We start from the raw sequence: 21,931 nt of genomic DNA, 5'->3' as shown, positions 1-21,931 counted from the left end.
AAATTGAGAATTGCCAACTGGCTGTGATTTTTCGGTTTGTGAAAGATGGTAAACCTACCGAGAGATTTCACAGCTTTGTACCAATCGTTGATCGCACGGCTTGCGGGATATCGGCTGTACTGAAAGAAGTGTTACAGCCTTACAACGCGAAGTCAAAATTGCTAGCTCAAACTTATGACGGCGCGGCAGTCATGAGTGGGTCGAAACATGGTGTTCAAGTTTATATAAAAGGAGAGTTTTCCTCATGCGCATTTTTTACATTGTTATGCACACCAATTTAACCTCGTTATTAAAAATATGTGTCTTGATACCCCTCTCGTCCGTATATTTTTTGCAAATGTTTCGGGGTTTTCTTCATTTTTTTCCGTTTCGCCGAAGCGCTCTGACCTCCTTCGCCAGATATGTAGCCGCCGTCTCCCAGCTTGTGCACCAACACGTTGGAACTTCCAATCACGCGTGGTGCAGGGCGTGTCCGAAATTAGGTCTGAGCTCATTGAGTGTTTCAATGGCATTCAGAGCTCTCCGGTTTGGGACGAACGCTCTGTGAGGGAGGCGGCAGGTCTAAAGCGTCTGCTAGAAGATGGTGAGTTTTCATTTTTTCTCGCTTTTTTCTCCACAATATTCTATCACGTGGATGTATTATACGGGCATTGCAGTCAAGGCTAATGGATGGAGCGTCTGTGCAGTCGTGTATTTCAGACTTCTGCGATGCTGTATCTCGTATCCGGGAAACAATAAAATACGACGACACATGGAGTGCTTCTTTACGCCGCGGACAAACAACGCAGCGTTTGATTTTGTCTGCAAAGGAATGCTGTGACATTCTGGTGAATCAAATAGGCGATCGTCTGCGCACTGAACACCTTGCCTCGTTCTCTTTGATGAACCCCAAAAATTTTCCAAAATTTGCACGTCAATTTCCCAACCATTTGTTGGCTACTGTCTCCAATTTTTACCCCATGATAAACGTGGGTAAATTGGAAAATGAATTGCGATGTATATACACCAATCAAACTTTTTTGAACATCACATCAACTTGCGCGCTCTATGGGTTCCTCATAGATAACACTCTAGTAACTACCTTTGCGGCGTCTGCAAAATTTCTGGACATCATTTTGACGACGCCTATTTCATCCGCCGACGCAGAGCGAACATTCAGCACGCTGAAGCGTATTAAAACGTATCTCAGAAACACAATGAAGCAAGATAGATTAAATTCCTTGGCTGTTTTATCCATTCACAGAGACGTTATTTCTGGGATGCATGACTTTGATCAGCGCGTTATTGAGCATTTTGCTTCCAAGAAACCGCGGCGTGTTGCATATATGTTCAAGCAGTAGAAGTCTAGTAGCATATATATCTATCAGTGAGCGACGCATGTCCTTATCTTTGCATTAACTTTCCTTTCTTCATAGTAATGTTTTAAACCTTATTTTAGGTTTTGTCTGCTTTCCCGAAGTTTCTGTTAATATGTCATTGTATTTATCTGGGTAAATATTGCCTTTCCTTTTGAAAGAGGTTTCAAAATAAACTATGTCTATATTTATTAATCCCTTGACTTGGACCGGTTTTAAAGACACTTTCTTATCGTTGAAAATTGTCGCTTTTGCCGATTGGCTGTTACCGATGGAATGGTTTTTGTGCTCATAAAATGATGGGAGAACTTACAGCGCTCATCCTATCCCCGTAGATGGGGGTGACTTGGTCCCGCAGTAGCTTGCCCCGGTTGTCAAAATGACCACGCGCCGCCACTGGAAGGCGGTATTGGAGGTAGGATATCATTTTTATCCCGGGTAAGAGGGAGGCGGCTTACTCACATAGCGTACCACCACAGCCACTCGTACGGTTACCAGTCTATGCATGGGATTAGTTAGCCGGCTATTTTGTTTTGTTGTTTTTTGTTGTTGCAAGGACTCTAGGGTTGGTTTATCAAAATATTTAATCAATCAATGACGATATAAAACTGCGATAATTGTAATGGAAGGTCTGACTACGGGATACGTCCGGAATAGCAGGTATGGTGGAAGAGACAAAAATATTCATTACAAAATTCTCTCTAAAACTGAAAAATTGTAACCTAATCAGTCTTATTGGGTTACTGGTCTTTCGGATGCAACTGCAAACTCAATTCACGGATCGTTTATCATAACAGACAAATATTTCACCACATGCAATAAACAAATTCTCATTGAAGTTCCCAAACACTGTTCCACAACTGATTAAATAACCAGGTATCGAAATACGATAAAACATGAGCAATCGACATATTAACTAATATTTCAATTTGCTCACTGAATTTCCAATAAGTTAGAATCCTTTTAGGGAATAAATGAATACTTGCTGTCTGATTCTGCTGTTCTGATCTGATGAAGACATACACCTGGTTCCGAATACATATATTGCAATTGTATAATTTACAAATACAAAGGACAGTTCCAAATCATGACTGATAAGCCAGGCAAAATTACCAAGTTGCACTGCAGGCCCGAGGTTCGTTAATTACTTGTCCGTAGTTATCCTTTTTTCTCCTAACGAATGTTCGCTTTTATGCTGGTTTTAGTATCCTCAGAGCATGACGCGATATCGTCATGTAACCTATATAGGACGTCTGATTGTTACGTATTTTACGACTAATAGATTGCTTCTAATTTTAGGATTAGAATGACTTAAGTTAAAACACGAACTATCGAGCAAAAACAGCTGATTTACCCAATATTCTATTTCTATATCCTTTCCACGATTTACAAATTACAAATTACAACCAGCAATCCAAAGATGTCGGGATTCCGTCAATCATTTTCATATAAAAAACAATTTCATTGTTAAGAGGAATTGTATCATACTTAGTCCCATAAATGGCAAATAAGAGTTGAATACATATCTTCGCGAAGTTTAATAAGCTTTGACAGTCGTCAAATATATTCTCAAAAGTCGTTGTGAAAGTTATGTATATAGCAGGGGTTCTCAACCTTTTTCCTGTTAAGTACCTCCGAGTCGTGAAATAATCAACTCGAACTCCCAGTAATCAGACACCAAACAAAGTTGTAAATTGTAATATATTGACTAATAATTTATAAACTGTTTTTCAAAGCAGTAGTTCCCAGCCGCTGGCCCACGGACCGGAAGCTTTTTTGTCGTTCCGCGAGAAATTTTTATGTGTTTTTCAACCGTCTTAAATCGCTTTACCGAACGCGAAATAACGACGTTGGGTTTGTTCATTACGCTATTTCTCTTTCGCCAACCTATTGCTGTTCGCGGTATTAAAGACGTATTGGCGCCGAGTAATCACACTTCTCGCTTTTTCGGTTCCGATTCATCGCGAAAGCATCCTTCAACCTCGCGAGATTCAGAAACCCAAAGAATGACACACGTGTTTTTTCTGTTCTGCATGCTTTTCCTGTTCGATATGAACATCCAAATAAAAGGTTATGAATATTTCTTTGTTTAAGGCAGAAAACAGTCGTTGACAGTATAATATCCCAGGGGTCCGCCTTGACATCTAGTAAAATATGAGCTTGTTGCGACCCCACAGGTGGTCACGAGGCGCACAACAAAATCATGGGCCGCAGAGATCTTTTCCATGTGATGCACAGCAGGATTGTGTACCTGGTGCCAAGTTAACGATGACCTATTCATCTTAATGTAAATTTTGTTTGATGCGTTGATTAACTGCAGAAAGATAAATATGAGATCAGCTGACCAACAAAGCATCTATGTCTTCTTCTGGGCCAAGTTTGATTCACTCATTTCGGTTTTTGGCCGACGCATTATTTGTTTTTATACATGTAAAATGTTTTCAAGTGTGCCTTCTTTATCTAGAAGCATAGTGGGTGCCCAGCATTTCGTTATATTGCGCAAATATATATATGTTATTATTTTCTCTTCCACTCATTTCAATTTTTTGTCGGTCCGCGAGTACATCTTATTCAATTTTATCGGTACGCCATAAAGGTTGAGAACCACTGGTTTAAAGAATATATGAAGGAAATAGCAACACATGAAAACTCAACTGCCATCCTAGTACCCCTAGAAAGCTTCTCGTAAAGCCCTGGTATATATATAGTATTGGAAATCACCTATCAGAGAAGCCGTTTCGAATGCACAAATATCTTGTATGTCTTACTCAATATTTTCATGTATCCTTTACCAAAGACAATTATCAATGTTGATTTCAATAAATTTATAAAAATAAAACTCTTGAGATACCTATATTTGGAAATTGACTGCGGTCCAAGGTTTTATTCGAAAATGAAATCATTTGAGATGAATATTTCCATTTTGATGGTTTGCGTTTATACGTTAATGTTTAAATTAGGTGGCCCACTGTATTAAAGGTTGCACATCTCTGGTTTAAATAATTCCAGTAAGAACGTGGTCGGCATAATCCGCGCGATGCTACTTGGGTTACCTACATTTTCCTTTTAAGAAGACTTTATTTTGGAATACTAAAGAGAGAGATTTTTGCTATAGTGGAAAATTATAGTAAAACTATTTATATTGCGTGACTCTATTCTAAATTTAAATCAAATTGAAGCTTATAGTAACTTTGTAGTTTTCATAGGTGACACGGGGAAATAATTTTTTTTAAGCAGATAACACGCGCATATAATGGGTGCTCACATTGCAAGAAAGACAATAAAAACTACTTCAGTGTCGAGACTCAACGGGCAGATTTTGCGTTTTCTTGGGAAGGTTGCGGGTCGGAAAGGTCGCGGGGTCGGAGCGTACCGGTAGTTGCTAGTTGCTTGTACTGATACGGGTCTTACTACTTACTGAATACAGCGCGAAACACCGCAAAGAGCGCAAAACAGCGCGAAACAGCGCAAAAGAGCGCGAAACAGCGCAAAATAGCGCGAAACAGCGCAAAAGAGAGGAAAACAGCGCGAAACAGAAGGAAACCAGCGCAAAACAGAGGGAAACAGCGCAAAACAGGAGACGTAGTCATTACCACCTCCTGCCACGAAAGAACCACGGCGCCTCTCGCCATGGTTTTATGGCGCTATTTCCGGCATATTTACAAGGTTATGTACCGGATTATAGGTCACCATGCGAAATTTTATCTACCTTTTTGGTGCTCCAGAAGTATGTGCAGCAATATGTCGCACAACCTGAATCCGCTACACACACACATACTCTTTTCAGGTTGTGCGCCATCTTGGTGCACATACTTCTGGAGGTCCCTTTTACCTAACCCTAACCCTAAAGCCAACCATATCCATATGGAAAATGTTCTAAATTATGGTACCCAAAATGTGTCACCAGCAGGGGCAGACCTGTCATTACAGCATTACTGGCTACATACGTTGGTTTGTGTTTTTAATTTGCTGCCGTGGTACTCCAACTCAAAACAAGGTGCCCCGAACTCATTGTAAAAATTTTTTCTGCTTCACACTGTTTCCCTCTGTTTTGCGCACTTTCGCGCTGTTTTGCGCTGTTTCCACACTGTTTTGCGCTGTTTCCCTCTGTTTTGCGCTGTTTCGCGCTGTTTTGCGCTGTTTCGCACTGTTTTGCGCTCTTTGCGGTGTTTCGCGCTGTATTCAGTAAGTAGTAAGACCGTACTGATACTGTATTGCTGTATTAATAAGTACCGAACCGTATAAATTCATTTGTTTATATCCAGTCTTTGTAGCAATCTGATGAAAGTTTCTCCAAGTTAGAGTCCAACGCCCGATTAATGAATACCGGTACCGGTACAACTTTTTGGATTAATTTGATTAACTTAGTGTATACCGGTACAGGATTATGACGATCATCCAAGAACCAATCAAGGTAACCACATCGATACAGTTTATAACATTAGTATTTGAATATTTTGACCATCATTTACCTCAAAGAACTGTAGAACACTTCCAATTGCAGAATTGAATGTTTTATTGCTGTAATGCAAATCAATCAATGGTTGAAGCAGTCAGTTTTTCCTGTATTCTCCAATAATTTTCGCTCTTTGATATTTAAGCCTTTAACGAGATACTCAAGGCAACTATTAATACTGTCCGACTGTAGGACAATAATGTTTTTACAATTATAATCTGCAAACATTGACTTTCAGAAGACACATTTTTAATTTTTTGTAGCGATTTTTATTCATTTCTTCAGTGTCGTCAGGTCAAAAAGTGATTAAAGGATTATATAGCCTAAGATTAGTTGGTATCATAAAGTTGTAATTAATAAAGTATTATACATGTCTTAATTTCAGGCTGCAATATGGCACTCTCTCAACCATTATGCCTTTGCCGATGCAATCTTTCTGGCAGAACGACTATTTGCTGAAGGCAGGTTTCTCATATTTTTTATTTAAGAAATTGCAAAAAATATCAAACAGATTGATGTAGGAAAAATAGTAATTGTGAAAATTTCATAATTTGATTTATCAAGCAAAATTCAAAATATGACATTGTGGGCCAAACCATCGAACAATCCCTTCAGTCACAACACAAGAAAAATAAAGTGATATCATATTATTAAATCCTTGACAAAACAAAATTTCATCTAATTGTGGCATAACACAATGTCAAAAAGGTGAATGATGCAAGTTTCAAAATATGAAACTCATTCAAAAATAATGGGATACAAAGTCTGTTACGTGAATATGTTCCATGGGCTGTCCGTGGCCTGTGGACTGTATGCTGCATGGTTCTTGACTATACATATCGTTTTGTATTGGAGTATAACTAGTAGCAATTTGGGATATCTATATTCAGATAGTTGAATTGATAATCCAAATATGCAATTCTTATCTTGTTTATTGTGAATAAACTTTTTCCGACAGAATTGTCATATCATATTCTAATAGTAGTAAAAATCATAATATTAATGTAAAAATATCATGACTTACTATGATCATTGCAACAGAGAGATATCAGTAAATGGTGGTTGTGATAGGACTTAAAACAATTCAAGCTGGCACTTTCATAAAGCAGATAAATAAGAAGTTTTACGGATAATCTTTTAATACAGAAATTTGAGTTTAAAATTTTTGAACCTCTCAGTCTGTGAATAAATAGCAGCTAATGTAGTGAAACAATTAAAACTGATTCTGAGTCCATTACGGTTCACATGAACAAAGTTAATTATAACGGCTAATGAGCCAAGATAAATCAAATTTCATATTCGGGAAAGACATGACATAAATGGCATAACTTTTTGGAGTGGTTCTTTGTTTGTCCCTACATTTTACCCAAGTGATTCATTTTTGCAAACTATGAAATCTTACAATATTACAAGCATACAAATATAAATCTTATTACCTCAACCCACCCTCCTATCCTGTCTAATATAAACTTTTTTTATTACAGTTGCATCAAGTGATTCGCTCTTCTTGTTGGCGACTGCTTATTACAGATCAGGAAAACCTAAAATAACACAAATGCTACTTGATAAACATGGGATGACGATGCCTGAATGCAAGTTACTTTATGCACAATGTGCATGGGAATTGGAAGAGTAAGATTTTTTTAAACAAACACTCTTGGTAGATTGTCATTTACACTTGATTAACTAGACCAGGGTGGTCCAAACCCAGGCCCGCGGGCCACATGTGGCCCGACGCTCCATTATCTGTGGCCAGCGCCGTATTCGGAGAGTAGGCCTAATCAAAATATCGTATTTTAAATTGCTTCTCATGAAATAAATCAGAAAAATCGTTTAACATATTGTTGTTATATCACTACTGTGACTGAATTGACTAGTTACACTAGTATGATGGCTAGCTGAAGCAACTAGCGAAGTTGAAGATGTGATGGGCAGTCTAAATCGTATTGGTCGGGAATATATGCTAACAATATAGGCATGGTAGAAAACTAATTGGTAGAAAACTAAATCGGATGCGGATTCCATTAGCCTAGGTTGGCAACTATGTGTTTACACAATAGAAGTGCTTGTTTTGTATTGCACTGTTTACCTATTCTTGGTACTATTGTGGCCCGCGACAAATACCAAAATAATTTTGTGGCCTGTGGAGCCCACAACCTTGGACCACCCTGAATTAGACCTTAGGTAAACTGCTATTGATTTCTGAATTTATGTTGGAGCTTTGAATAAATAATTGATCACAGGTATTTTCTTGTAATCTAGTTTATTGAAGGTAATTTAATGCTTGACGCAAGTCAGAATATAAGTTCACTTTACTGTAGCAGTATTTGGTGGAAGTCTCTTTACCCCAAGCCATGAGCCAAGTCTTGGTCGAGTTTGAGTCAATTATTGGGTCAAGTCTAAATGGCATAGATAACGATTTTTTTCAAAAACGCGAGTTACTTTTGAGTCTTCAATAAATGATTACCCTAGTTGAGTCGGTTACTCGAGGCATCCTCATCCTCATTATGATTGCAACCTGTATTTCTATTGTTTTGATACTAATTTGATACCATTTTTTTCAGGTATGCCAAGGTAGAACAAATTTTCGGACTTAATTTTTCACCAAGACAATTGAATGGATCGCAATATATCACCAATATTATCAATGATATTCATTCTGAATTTGGTGAATCATCATGTTTTGCTCTCAGTTTACTCGGAAGAACTTATCTTCGAACAGAACGACCTGATCTTGCTGAACATTGTTTACTCGCGAGTTTGAAACAGAATCCTTTTTTATGGGTGCCATTCGAAAAGATGTGTCAAGCTGGTAAGACACTAGTGGTTTCTATTATATATAAGTTTAAGTTAAAGGTACGTTGTATATTCATTAAATCTATGAAAAATATTTTATAGGGTTAACTTGCGTGTGAGTCTAAAATTTTTACGTAAAATATACATTGCACTTTGTGGACTGTACTCATCTTGCAGAGCGTTATTAGATCGAATAAGCTGTCGGTATGACAGCCCAATGGCCCACTTTTGATGAAATGATTCAAATAGCAATTGGTTACCATTTATCATACTTTCAACTAATAAACACTGCATGTAGCATAACTTGTTGCATAAATTAGCAAGGACAACCTGTTTTACAATATCACAAGTACATCCAATAATTTTTGGAGGGCCTTGACTTGATTGTATTTTGTTGATAACTTCCCCAACAGATTTAGTGCCACCATTAATTAGTTCGTTTGTGCTGGACGAATGAAAGTCCTATTTACTGTGCAATATCATCAGTAAAAGTAAAAACAAAGGTTTCCTATGCATACTTTTCTCATTTCAGTCGTTTATTGATTTATTGACATTAGGTTTATACATCATCAAGCTGAGATCAATTTCAATCAATGATTCGTGTGACTAATTTATTTTCACACAGAGTTGTATTGAAATTGATGGCAAGTATTGTGATTAAAAAATTTAAATAAAAAACTTCGGACAAGGTTAGAATATAATTTTTAACTATTTTGTCATCGATGAATAAAAATTCTTGATTCAAATACCTTGTTGAATTTGATATTTCACCCAGGCCTTAATAATTTTGGTAGACAATGCCTGGTCGAAAAATTTCGCTCCTCTTTGCATATCAGTGTAGATATGGCTTTAAGTAAAACCCTGTAAAAATGTCGCATAATAATGCAATTTCTCTTTGTAAGTTTGTATATTACTTGAGTAGCAGTCTAATTCGTTTATTGGTTGTAATAAAATATACTTAACAATTATTGTTCCCTGGTTAAATTGGTTTTCCATGACAGGCGTTAAAACTTTAATGAATGAAAGTGTTAATGTCTTCTGTTCAAGCGCAGTTGAACTTCATATTCAGGGATGTCATCATAATTCAACAGAATAATAAAATTTTATACATTTGTTATCTTAATAAATTCCTAATTTTTCAATTTAAATTAGAAAAATATTTTTATTTTAAAAACTGTTAGTCAGACAAAAGTTTGTATTCCACTTATAATACTGACAACTGTATTATGAAATATAATAGTTGTGAAGTTGTCGAATCCAATCTCTGTGGATTTATAGTAATTTTTACAAATTTGATATCAAACATGATATCAAAGAATAATTTTTACGATATACTCTGAATGTAAGTGAATGGCTGTTGCATCAATGCTGGCCTATCATTTTTTAATAAGAGATTAAAAAACAATTTAATTCGAAATTAAAGATAAATAATTAAATAAGCAAATTAATAATAATACCGTAATAATGAGCCATGTGCTTGTACCATCTTGAATATTATATTGCGACAATAACTTTGTTGATTATTAATCATATGTAGCCTACACATCAATAATGTGAAACAATGTCCATTTGCCAACTTATTGAATCTGACCTGAAATCAATTATGTAAAAATGTCACTTGTGATTAATGGGATTTTGGAAAAATTAATAGGAAAATTTTAGCATTTTCAAAAAGTCCATGAATCACAGCAAAACAGACCTATCAAAACTGTTCACAATAAATTATACAATTTGGTATAATTGACATATTTTGTGATGATTCCTGAGTCCTGACACAAAGTGTTTGATTGTGTGGTACAGTTATTTCATATGGAATTGACGCACTGGATTTAAGTTAATAAAGTTTGAATGTTTGCAGTGCTGTAGAACATTTCTTCACCCATTTAACGATTTATTACCAGAATTTTAAGAGATGATAGATGCCGCTATTCCGAAATGGAAAAATGTCCTGTAGTGTCACATACAATATGCACATTATTGGCATGGATTTACAGTGTTACATTAAGTAACTTGAGCAATACATAGAGGGGTAGTTCAGCTACTGCACCAGAAAATATTATGGGTTCCTATTCCTACTGTACCATCGCAAAAATTTACAGCACAACACAACGTACTGTTAGTGCATGGTGGATTTGCCGTCCTGTAGTGTCACGCTATATTTTACTATATTTTTTTTTTTACTAAGTAAGGTTGGGTGTAACTTTTGTACAATTTTTTACATATTCAATAAAGCAACTGATTGGACAATGAAACAAAACATGTAGCTGAAAATGTGAAAATATATTGAATTTAATAACATGCAAAATTTCTGGAATTGTCCTGTAGTGTCACTTGGAATAGCCCTTATATACAATATCCGTTACTTGCAACAGTAATATCACGTTCCAGTTCCATATAATGCAAGCTTGTCTATTATAAAATGAAACAAATCATATTATAGGGCCTATTTATATAATCATTTCTGAAAGACCAAGGACGATTTGAATATTCTACCAAATTATAAATATTTTAGTAGTAATTTTAGATAAATTTCTACGTTTATATTTCACAGGCAAAAGACCGAATCCGAATGAAATATTCAATGTGGATAATTTTATTGCTTTTCGTTCACAATTTCCTGTGTTTCAGACCTCAGGTGCATTTATTTTTGTAGTACAGATTCACATATAATATTCATACCCACTGTTTATTGAAAATTAAGTTTTGATAGATTACAGATATTAAATAAACCCGATTAATGCTTGTATTTTATATATATCTTGATTTAATTTCGTAAAGGCATAAATTCGCAACAGCAACGTGTTTCTCAACCAAGAAGAAAATCATTATCGAAAGATTTAGAATTGGAAAATAATGCCCCTGATCCAACTAGCATACTACGCTCGAAACAATTACAGGTAAAATGAAACAATGATTTTTCTGTTACAATGATTTCAAGTTCAACAATTTGATAGAATGCAGGTTCTCATGTATAAGGTGACTCAAAATACAAACCCTCAAATTTCTTGATTACTTCTATGAAATGTATTTGAAACTTCTGTATGTTTTATGAAAATTTCTGAAATCCAGGACACATTGCACAAAAATTATGTTCTTTCTAGAACAGTAGTTTTTAAACAGTTGGCCGTGTTCCACAAGGTTTTTTTTTCGAGGGGGTGTAAAGGTACCAATAATTAAATATAAAGATATTTGTTAGATTGGATCTTGCCTGCCTTGTTATGGATATTTAAATTTCTTTATTTTGGATATTTACGTTCATTCCACGTATTTTCAACATGTTTTTCGAATGAAACACACTTTCGCCTTACTATCTGTTATTTGTAGCTTATTGTTAGCTAGTTGTTTTTGAGGTGGGGTGAGAGACTTGACAAATTCTAAAATGGGGACGCCGCTTGAAAAGTTTGAGAACCACTCTTCTAGAATATGTTCCGAAAGCTAATGTGTCAGTATTTATGTGTAACAAAAAAAATTTTTTTGGTCCCTTTTCTTTACCTAGATTTCCTGTAAGCTTTGGACATGAGAAAATCACATTAATTCTTCCATAATATTGATTATATTCAATATATTTTATTCTGTTACCAGAATCGCAACTACCTCTCCGAACAACAGCAAACCGCTCCAGTTCCAATGTCAGTAACTCCATCCTCAGTGTTTTCTATGAAATCTGGGTTTCCAACAGCAGTCGGCAAATCACAGACACCAATTCATTCAACAAAACTGGCTCCAACTTCTCATCTTCATGCAGAACATATGGTAACACCACCTCCCACACGGGTTGACTTTGCAGGTAGATTGTTACACAAATTGTGGTATGATTAGACCAGGGTTTCCCAAACTTTTTGGGCCATGGACCCCTTTTTGCGGATCCTATGTTTTACGGACCCTCATCCTATGCCGTGTCAGTTTATGTGCCTAACCAACACGGAAGTATTCTGTTTCATTCACAACACAAACGACATTAATATAATGGGTGAGGTGTGCTTTTCACTGTACTATTTATCTATTCTTGATTCAATTTGTGACGAGCAAACTCGTAGATCCGACTCGACGACATGTCTCAACCTTTATTTTGTCATCATATTGGGAAGAGCTGAAAAAGGTTTCTTCACTCATGTAGGTGATTGCAAAAGGCAATAAAATTTGCAATGTGCAATCATCACGGACCCCCTGGGGTTCAGGTACCCCAGTTTGGGAAACCCTGGATTAAACCCTTTGTTTCAAACCTTTTTCATTTACGTTTTTGTTCATACTTTCATATGGACAGAACCAAATTATTTACTATATATATTCTAAAATGTAATGTATTTTTGGACGAGTCCTATATAAATAAATTATGTAAAGCTGCAATAACTAAGCTAAACACACAGACATTGAAAAAGGGAATAATTTTGACAAACATATTCATCGTTATCTTTCATTCATTTTATCTTGGTAACTTGAACAGAGTGGGTATTGTCATGCAACCTGATTTATATGCTACATTTGAAACTACGCCATAATCGACAATTTTTAATATGATGTATATCCACGCTTAAGCAAGGCCACTATTATATATAGAGATATGTAAGAAGCTGCTTTATATTTGGAAGGACTGGAATCTTTTCGACTTGGCGGGCATACCTAATTTATTGCACCCTGGATGAGGTGGGGCGCATGGGATTCGAACACGAGATGTGTAATATGCGAAGAAGTCTTCTAACGGTCTGGGACAGCTTGTAATCTCCAAATAATCTTTGCCATGCAATAGATCTTGTATTAACTGTGTTTCATATACATTCTATTTTTTTTCTCAGGAATAATAAGTACCAGCGGGAGTTTAAAACCATTGCCCTCATCAACTACTTCACAAAAAGATCAAACCATTGCCACACCAGGAGGAGAATTCTTTAGGGTAAGTAAGAATGAATTACATAGGTTTTGGTTTCCAGATAGACAAATTTTTTTTTTTTCATTTTTATCTTAAATTCTTTGGTAATCCTAATTTATATTTCGTATTTATCATGGTGAAAAAATCGCTAGACTATATTGTATTACAGTCATTTAAACTAGGCCCTTAACCCCTTGAGGGGTCACTCTCGGGTTCTCCAAGAACTGCAAGCAAAAGCCTACACTAGGTACCATTTGTGATGACTACATTACTTTTAAAGTTGTTGTTTTTTGTTATAGAAGAGCTGGGGCCAACGGGAGTGTTAAGTCTCATCGGGAGGGAGCCACAGATTATGAGATTTTGAGAACCACTGTTCTATGGCGTGGTTTACATTTTAGAAGTTTCTAATATCTTTTGATACTAATGACTCAACCAATACATGTCACTGTATTGTGCCAGTCGAAAGTATAATTTCATATTTTAAGCAAGTGTTAATAAAAAAAAAACATTGTGTAAAGGAGCAATCCCAAATTAATTTTATTTTCACAATTATATTTTAGTCAACTCCTGCTGGTGATCATAGAAGTGACTGGGATAGTTCCATTGATTCTATAACATCAGGTATAAGCAATCAAACACTTCGTAGATCAACCAGAACACAACAAAGAATAGGTAGAGGATTGATCAGTGGTCCAACTACACTTAGTCCACTGACACCAAGGTAAACCGAGTTATTTTTATTTGGGCGCTCCAGAAGTATATGTACCGATGTGGACATAACTAGTTTTGTTTGCCTATTTTACATCAATTTGTGTAAAAAGAGTGAAACCTATGGGCAGGGGTATATTCACTTGGCGAACACAGACAGTCCCAAACTTGTAATAGAACTAAAATATTGAATGAATTGCCTTCTTATAAGAACAAAATGCTTGTTCTGTATGAATCTTGTCTAAAAATGTTTTTGAACTTAAAACCCAATTGGTTGTCTTTGTAATGCAGATATAAATCTTACCAATGAATCAAGTCTTGGTTGTATGTGAATTTGCCTTAATTTTCAATTTTTCAACTCTAAACAGCTTTGGTATCTTGCCACTAGCAGACACACCGAGTCCCGTATTGGATCGTGGAGTCTCAATGGTGACACCAGCCGATATAATTCAACAACAAGAGTTTGCAGCTCCGCTAAAAAAGGTAATGTCAACCTTTTGTTGAATACTTATCCCCGCTTTTTAAATTTTCTGTCATTTTGGGGCCTATCATGTCCTTCTGAAGTATAGTATCAATGCCAACATACCTTGTGACTACCTTATTAATTACCTTTAAAAAGTGCAAAACTCCCCCAAAATAAAGAGAAAGCTCCTTGTTAGCTATATATCTTTTTTTTTTGAGCAGGCCTGTGACCTTGCTCTTGGAATAAGTTACGTTTTGAAATTTCTGAATTTCTTGGAAATGGAAGTTTATATTTATGTTGAAGTTAGTAAAATGTCACTCGTATGTTTGACTAACTAGCATTATTTTTCGAGGATACGTTAAATAGGGTGTTTCGTAAAAATGGGGATACATGCCTAAATACTACTTTGTATCAATTCTAGATGTCAGATCCAAGCTTGGGGATCACTAAGTTTTTATATTCAGTGTTATATCTGTGCTGCAATACTTTTTCATTTTTCCCAGATGATCACCAGACAGTCACGAAAACCTCATTCGACAGACCAGAGTTCCAACAACGCTGCTGGAAAACTTAATTTTACCTCTGAAAATACTCCTAGATTAACTTCACATAATAACACAAACACCTCAAATCAATCTTCTACTCCGTCCAATCAGCAATCCATGCCAGTACGAAGAAGTACAAGAATATTTGCGAATGCTGGAAACTCTATTAAGGTATTATTGAAATGATGGAGAATGTATTATGACTAAGTGGTTCGTTCTCCTCATAATATTGAACCCCTCGAAGTTATCTGGCCATTCCTAGTGTGTATGTTGTCGCCATAATACTTCTCACTATATTCTAAACTGTACTGACGAGGAGTTACATAGTGTGGACGGACTGTGATCCATTGAGTCTGGGTTCAGGTTAATTCATTTGTTTAAGCCAGGCCCACTGCTACAACAGTGTGTAGGTTGACATGCTCAATTTTACAATTTATGAATTTTCCTATCTTACATATTTTATTATCACAGGAAAATAACAGAAATGCTGGAAAACAAAAATTTAACCAACCCAAAGCTTCAATGAAACGAAATACAAGAACAAGGCAGTCAACTACAAAATCTGGTAAATTCTGGAAATACCTAGTTAAATCTAGAGGCAAACAGAATAGCTCTCATCAACTTTTAAATTCTTACAACATTTAAGGAAACATTCAGGAACATTCTGAGCTTCCATTTTGTGACTTGTTCCTCAGTCTCATTAGGACAGTAAGACTGAGTATTAATTATCATAGTGTTTTACTTTATTTTTACCTGCATTCCTGATTAAAATTCCTTGTATTGCTTCAAGCCTCAACCCTATCCGCATGGTGTACCACCTTGATGAAACGGGGTTTCAGTGGCTTTTTACATTTCATTTGTCACCTGTAACTTTGCTCAGGAATGAGACTTCTAGCCTTTTGAGTGAGTGTGTGTGACCCTGCTTTGAGATTGTTTCCCATTTATTGAAGTTTAGTTTTTGAATTACTAAATCCAAGTGTCTGATTTGAAAAATGTTGAACCTTTTCTAATTTCAGCCAGGGATTTGTCAGAAGAAATTAGCAAAGCTGATATTCTTTCTCACGAAAAACAAAATCTACAAAATATTGCAGGAAATATCAATAACCAATCACAAATGCTGTCGTCACAGAGATGTGCAGTCGGTGAGATATTTGAACTAATATAGATGGTGTTAGTCTAATAGGGCTGTTTCAAGATCAATTTGTAATTACCATATTTGTCTTACCGTGTCTGTCACTCTGTATAAGAATCCACTCTATATCTAAGATAATCTAGGAATGTGATATTTTTGGATGACCATGATCGTATTGGTCTGGCATTGTGCATCCCAATTTATTGGCACCTGTGTGTGGTGATGGAAATCAGATTTGAACCAGAGATGTGTAACTTATGATGCCAACACAGTTAAGTCGAACACTGTATACACTAGGCCATATTCAACAAGATTAATTTCTAGAACCATTAATTCATTATTTTATCTATTCAACAGAAGGACTGATGACACTTCTGAGAGACATAGGACATGGATATCTTGCACTTTGTCAATATAAATGTAAAGATGCGATAAATATATTTAATAGTTTATCTCCGCATCAGCGTAATACAGGATGGGTTTTATCAGCTTTGGGAAGAGCTCATTTTGAACTTACAGAATATAATGAGGTAACAAATGCTTATGTCAATGAATGTATAGCAATTACTGTGCTAATTGTCGCCACATGTGAAATGTTCTATATAATATTACAAGTACAATGACATTCACAAACTTACTACTTGAATCTTAAAATTAGACCAATATTTCATCCTGTTCACTTGAGTTTGCTGGCATTTTTGACAACTTCTCAACTTCAAAATTGAAGTTATCAAGTTGTTTTCTTGGTCTACCCATTCTTTACAACCTCTGCGAAGAGATAGAGCTTCTTTTTGAGTTGTTTTGCTCCAAAGTCTGCTTAAAGTCTGGTCAAGTTTATTTTTTCCAACCAGTAAAAACTCAATCATACACAAATTTTAAGAAAATGGATAATCGTGCTTTTACTGGGGAAGGGAAATCATGGGGAACCAAAACTGGTTATCTAGCAGCAGGTTCTACTATCTAATTGAAAAAATTAGGGAATTTAGTTTTGGATCTAATGGTATTGTCAATAAGTACCGTAGGGTTTTGACGAATTACTTGAAAAGGATGCACCCTGGCATGGTTTGATGCAAGGCCGCTTCGGAAGTATTCGTACCAAGATGACGCATAACCTGAACAACACTAACCTGGTACACATACTATGTTCAGGTTGTGCGCCATCTTAGTACGAATATATTGAGAGCACCGATGCAAGCAAGTTAGTGCTCCTCGCCGACTTTCATAGACTGTTATATATGTGTTTAACCTATGGAATACATAAACATAATACAGTTGATGAAATCTGAGTTAATTTTACAGGCAGCTAATATATTCCAAGAACTTCGAACAATCGTCCCTCACCATCTACAAGGATTAGAAATATATAGTACGACTTTATGGCATCTACAAAAAGAAGTCGAATTGTCAAGACTTGCTCGCGATATGAAAGAATTGGATAAATTATGTTCAGAGGTAAGAACACAATAGGAGGTAATGTGTATAGTTAGCAATGACGAGAGATTCCAAAATTCGGAATATTGGAATCTTAGAATTTAAAACTCGCTCATGTATTGTATTGTACTTTTGAAAATGTTGCCACCGCAAAACTTCTTACAGGTTGTTTGACATTTTACACCAGCACGGCCCCGTTTTGTATGCCAGATTAAAACTATTTAAAAAATAGTTTTGTTTTCGTGTTGTTATTTGTTTGCTATTTAGACTTGGTGTGCCATTGGAAATTGTTTCTCATTGCAACGAGATCATTCGTCGGCTGTTAATTTCTTTCATCGGGCGATACAACTCGATGCCCAATCTTCATACGCTTACACATTACTTGGCCATGAAATGGGATTAATTGAAGATTTAGATGGTGCATTGACTTGTTATAGAAATGCTGTCAAATGGAATCCAAGACATTATAATGCATGGTATGTATAAAAGAAATTTCATCTTGGATATTGGCAATTTTTTATTTCACATATTTATACTGCTTATTGATCCGATTAAGTGTTTATACAAGTGGACACATGATATGTAAGGAGCTGCTTTATCTCAAAAGTTATCTTTACAGTTTGGCATTGCATACCCAATTTAGTACACCTTTGGAAAGGTGATGGCATGGTAGGCATGGGGATTTTGTACCTGAGATTTTACTCGCGACGACATTATAATAGTTAAGTCCAACATATTAACTGTTGGGTCACTGCGCCTCACTTTTTAACAACTATTATATGTATCGATTGATTTTAGTGCGTACCCCTCATTAACCATCCCTATCGGTTCACCCAGTAAGTTCAGAGACAAATTGAATATTCAAATTAATTCAGAAGTTCAATGTGATTAATTCTTAATTTTAGGAAGTAATTTATGTTTTACTTTATCCTACGTTATCCTATTTTCTGTTGTACTTTTTTCAGGTATGGTATCGGCACAATATATTATAAGCAGGAAAAATTCAAGATTGCTGAAATACACTTCAGAAAAGCGTTTGCGATTAATCCACAAAATTCAGTATTATTGTGTCATATTGGTAAGAATTGATTTTGTGTTATTTGCTGGTAAATTATAAATAATGTGAACTTGAAAGCATAATGCAACAGATTTAAAATTAATATATATTAGATCTCACCAAATAAAGTAATCCCCAATCCCTATCATATACGTAATTTTTTAACCTTTTTACGTCTATCTTAAGTTTTGTTCCTAGGTGCCTGGCAATATTTCTTTGAATGATCCCACTCCCTAGTGCTGTGAATCTAACTGAAAAATTTATCTTATAACATAGTAGTGTCCTAGCCCTACATATAAGTAGATGTTTATTTAGAAGTTTTTACAAGTTTTAGAATTTTATTTTTAGGTATTGTTCAACACGCTTTAAAGCAAACGACATCAGCGATTCGCACTCTCGATACAGCTGTTGAAATGGAACCTCGTAATCCACTATGCAAATTTCATAGAGCAAATGTTTTATTCGCAGCAGAGAGATATGAAGATGCAGCTCGAGAATTAAAAGAATTGAAGGAAATGGTTCCAAAAGAAAGTTTAGTTCATTTCTTATTGGGAAAAGTGAGCATCTTTTGAATGAATATGAGTCACTAAATTCTGATGTAACTTCCCAAGTCTCACGTTGAGTTACTTCTGATATGGTAGCGAGTCGAATCGTACTTTGGCTATGAGACACTGAATTTCGAATACTTTGGCTATGAGTATGAGTCTCTAAATTCTTGAGTACATTCCAGTGTCAAATTGAGTTTATGCTATCCTGGTAACAAGTTGTATCGTACCTTTAGGTATAAGACACTAAATCCGGAGTACCTGATGGCTAGGAGTCTCTAAATTTGGTACTTATGTAGTGTGTGTACCAGGTTAGGGTTAGGCCATAATTTTATTCCCATTTTCCTTATTTTGGTTCTATTACGAGTTCGGGGACTGTCTATGTTAGCCAAGTGAATATATCCTCTGCCCAAGCAGTCCCTTTACACAACTTGATGTAGAGTGGGCGAACTAAATTAGTTACCCCTATATTAGTTCACACATTTCTGGAGCGCCCTAAATTCTAAGTCCCTGTAAAGCTCAATTTGGCTCACTGCTGTCCTGGTCACAGCATGAATCAGACTTTAATCTCTCTCATGTCCCCATCTTTCAATGCACTGGGTTCGCAGCCAGGAATAGTTATCATGACAGAGTGATTTTGTCTTCTTCCACAATCCAAGTCTATGCATCTACAAGTACAACAAATTAGGCAATGTGACGTCCTACCGGTTCAAAGTATTTGCGTCGCAGATTACAAATCTCTGGTTCAAATCCTAGACCCTCCACCTCTTCACGCAGGCTGTAATAAATTGGGTGGGCAATGTCAAAACTGAAAGATTATGGCATTGTTTAGAGCCAATGGCAAAAAATTAGAATTAGAATATTTCCTTATGATCATTCTCGGTAACTATATTTGAGGCTGTATGTTGCCAGTCATATGAATAAGTCTTAAGAACATCCAAATATAATTCTATTGGTTACCAAGCATATTGTTTTCTTTTTATTCAGGTTTATAAAAAATTAAAACAGAATCATTTAGCTGTGATAAGTTTTTCATGGGCGATGGATCTTGATCCAAAAGGCGCAAATAATCAAATAAAGGAAGCTATCGATAAACAGCATTTACCTGATGATGAAGAAGATGATATGTCGGAAAGAGAAGACACAGCAACAGATGGTAGCGTACTTGAACCAAGTTTATTGGAACATTCTCCTACAGGTATTTATGATGTTAAAAAATTCTTAAATAGGGCTTCCGCAAACTGAAGTCAAATTTAAATACTTGCAGTTACAGTTATTTTTGGCAGCCCAGCTGAACCTAGACTACTTCAACAATTTGCTGAATGACGTATTAAATATTGAATCAGGTTTCATGGTGAAAATTGTGAATATCTGCATTTTGTTGATTTTTGAATGATAAATATGTCAATGGAATATAAATAATCTGTAATATTGCTATGGAAAACATCACCAAGCACCTCTTGCCTTTTTTCTATTAGCCAGTGCTTTGACAATCAGAGTTTTTTGTGGTTACTGATATTCAGACTTTTTGTTGACTGTTTTTATCTTTAATGTTCTATTCTGGTGTATTTTCACACATTTTTTGATTTGCTTCCAAGGCATTTGAAAAATGAATTTCATAAGACAAAATAGACTACTAGGTCTTGGTAATAAAATCTATTATTGAAAGTTCCAGATTTCACACAAGACAAGGTCATGATAGTTGATAAATATTTGAAATGTTGTCATTCAGGTGTATGGCGATTAGTGCTGTCCACCATGTGAAGTTGGCAATGAAATCTGAAAATTCTGCCTAAATATATCAGTGGTTTAGTCTTCTACCATTGTTTGTTTTTAGATATGAATGCTAATTCTGACATATTTGGACGTGGAGGTCTATTTCAGGAGACCACAATTCGCAATGATTTCCAAGACAGGAGGCGGAATCATGATAATGCAGCAGCACATCAAGACAGTGACAGTGAGAGTTTGTAAAATAGGAAATAATTTTGGTCGCGTATATATATTTTTGCCTCAAATTAGTTTTTATCATAGTGAAAAGTATAAAAACAGCTGTATTGTGTGTATTAGTAGGTTGATCATTGCAATTTTATCGATAACAATTGGAATTCTTGTATTTTGTATGTGGTTATAAGACTACAGAGGGACTGGTGTGACGCTACACATTTACAATATGATCTGGCACTGGTAAAACATAATCGATTGAAAAAAAGATAGATGAATTGATAAATTTATATGTCGCACATTTTGAGAAAAGATCAATTTATGGCCTTTTTATTGTTCAAAATACTCGATAAGATGTTTGATGAATTTTTGTGGTTATTTAAAAGCTGGCTTAATATATTATTTTGTATCTGTGTCTTTGGTTTATTTTCTACTTGGTCTTGCTTCAAGATGGCGGTTTTAGGAATATCTCTTAGGGTAGGGTGGCTCGTTAATCTCTGTACCTGCTCTATTAATTCCATGCATCCGAAACAAATAAATGGCTATCTATTCCCTCAACTGGGCGAGAGCACATGGTTCGTCTTACTATTATGATGTATTGACAACTTTTCTATCAAACATCCTATCATATA

The 21,931-nt window shown here is 35.7% G+C and overlaps 1 protein-coding gene across 1 annotated transcript; it reads left to right on the top strand.

The window, feature by feature from the left end:
• The first annotated feature begins 5,538 nt into the window (after positions 1-5,538).
• LOC120347421 (cell division cycle protein 27 homolog) lies at positions 5,539-21,714 on the top strand. The gene is made up of 20 exons (XM_039417382.2): positions 5,539-5,769; positions 6,197-6,272; positions 7,296-7,443; positions 8,376-8,623; positions 11,159-11,242; positions 11,386-11,504; positions 12,190-12,394; positions 13,401-13,498; positions 14,035-14,195; positions 14,551-14,665; positions 15,149-15,361; positions 15,662-15,755; positions 16,207-16,332; positions 16,680-16,852; positions 17,622-17,774; positions 18,021-18,229; positions 18,719-18,831; positions 19,159-19,367; positions 20,343-20,553; positions 21,193-21,714. Exons 1-20 carry the CDS (start codon positions 5,743-5,745, stop codon positions 21,327-21,329), a joined length of 2,919 nt encoding a protein of 972 aa, XP_039273316.1. The 5' UTR covers positions 5,539-5,742; the 3' UTR covers positions 21,330-21,714.
• The last annotated feature ends 217 nt before the right edge of the window (positions 21,715-21,931 follow it).

Source organism: Styela clava, chromosome 11, assembly GCF_964204865.1.
Source record: "Styela clava chromosome 11, kaStyClav1.hap1.2, whole genome shotgun sequence".
Lineage (NCBI taxonomy): Eukaryota > Metazoa > Chordata > Ascidiacea > Stolidobranchia > Styelidae > Styela > Styela clava.
The sequence above is the reverse complement of the archived record's forward strand: the minus strand, read 5'-3'. Positions and strand labels throughout refer to the sequence as shown.

Bases quoted from the DNA above. Each gene is read 5' to 3' on its own strand.
- LOC120347421 (XM_039417382.2), top strand. From the start codon at position 5,743: ATGACGATCATCCAAGAACCAATCAAG. The intron at 6,273-7,295 runs GCAGGTTTCTCA...TTTTTATTACAG, and splicing joins AGAACGACTATTTGCTGAAG to TTGCATCAAGTGATTCGCTC. The intron at 15,756-16,206 runs GTAAATTCTGGA...TTCTAATTTCAG, and splicing joins GCAGTCAACTACAAAATCTG to CCAGGGATTTGTCAGAAGAA.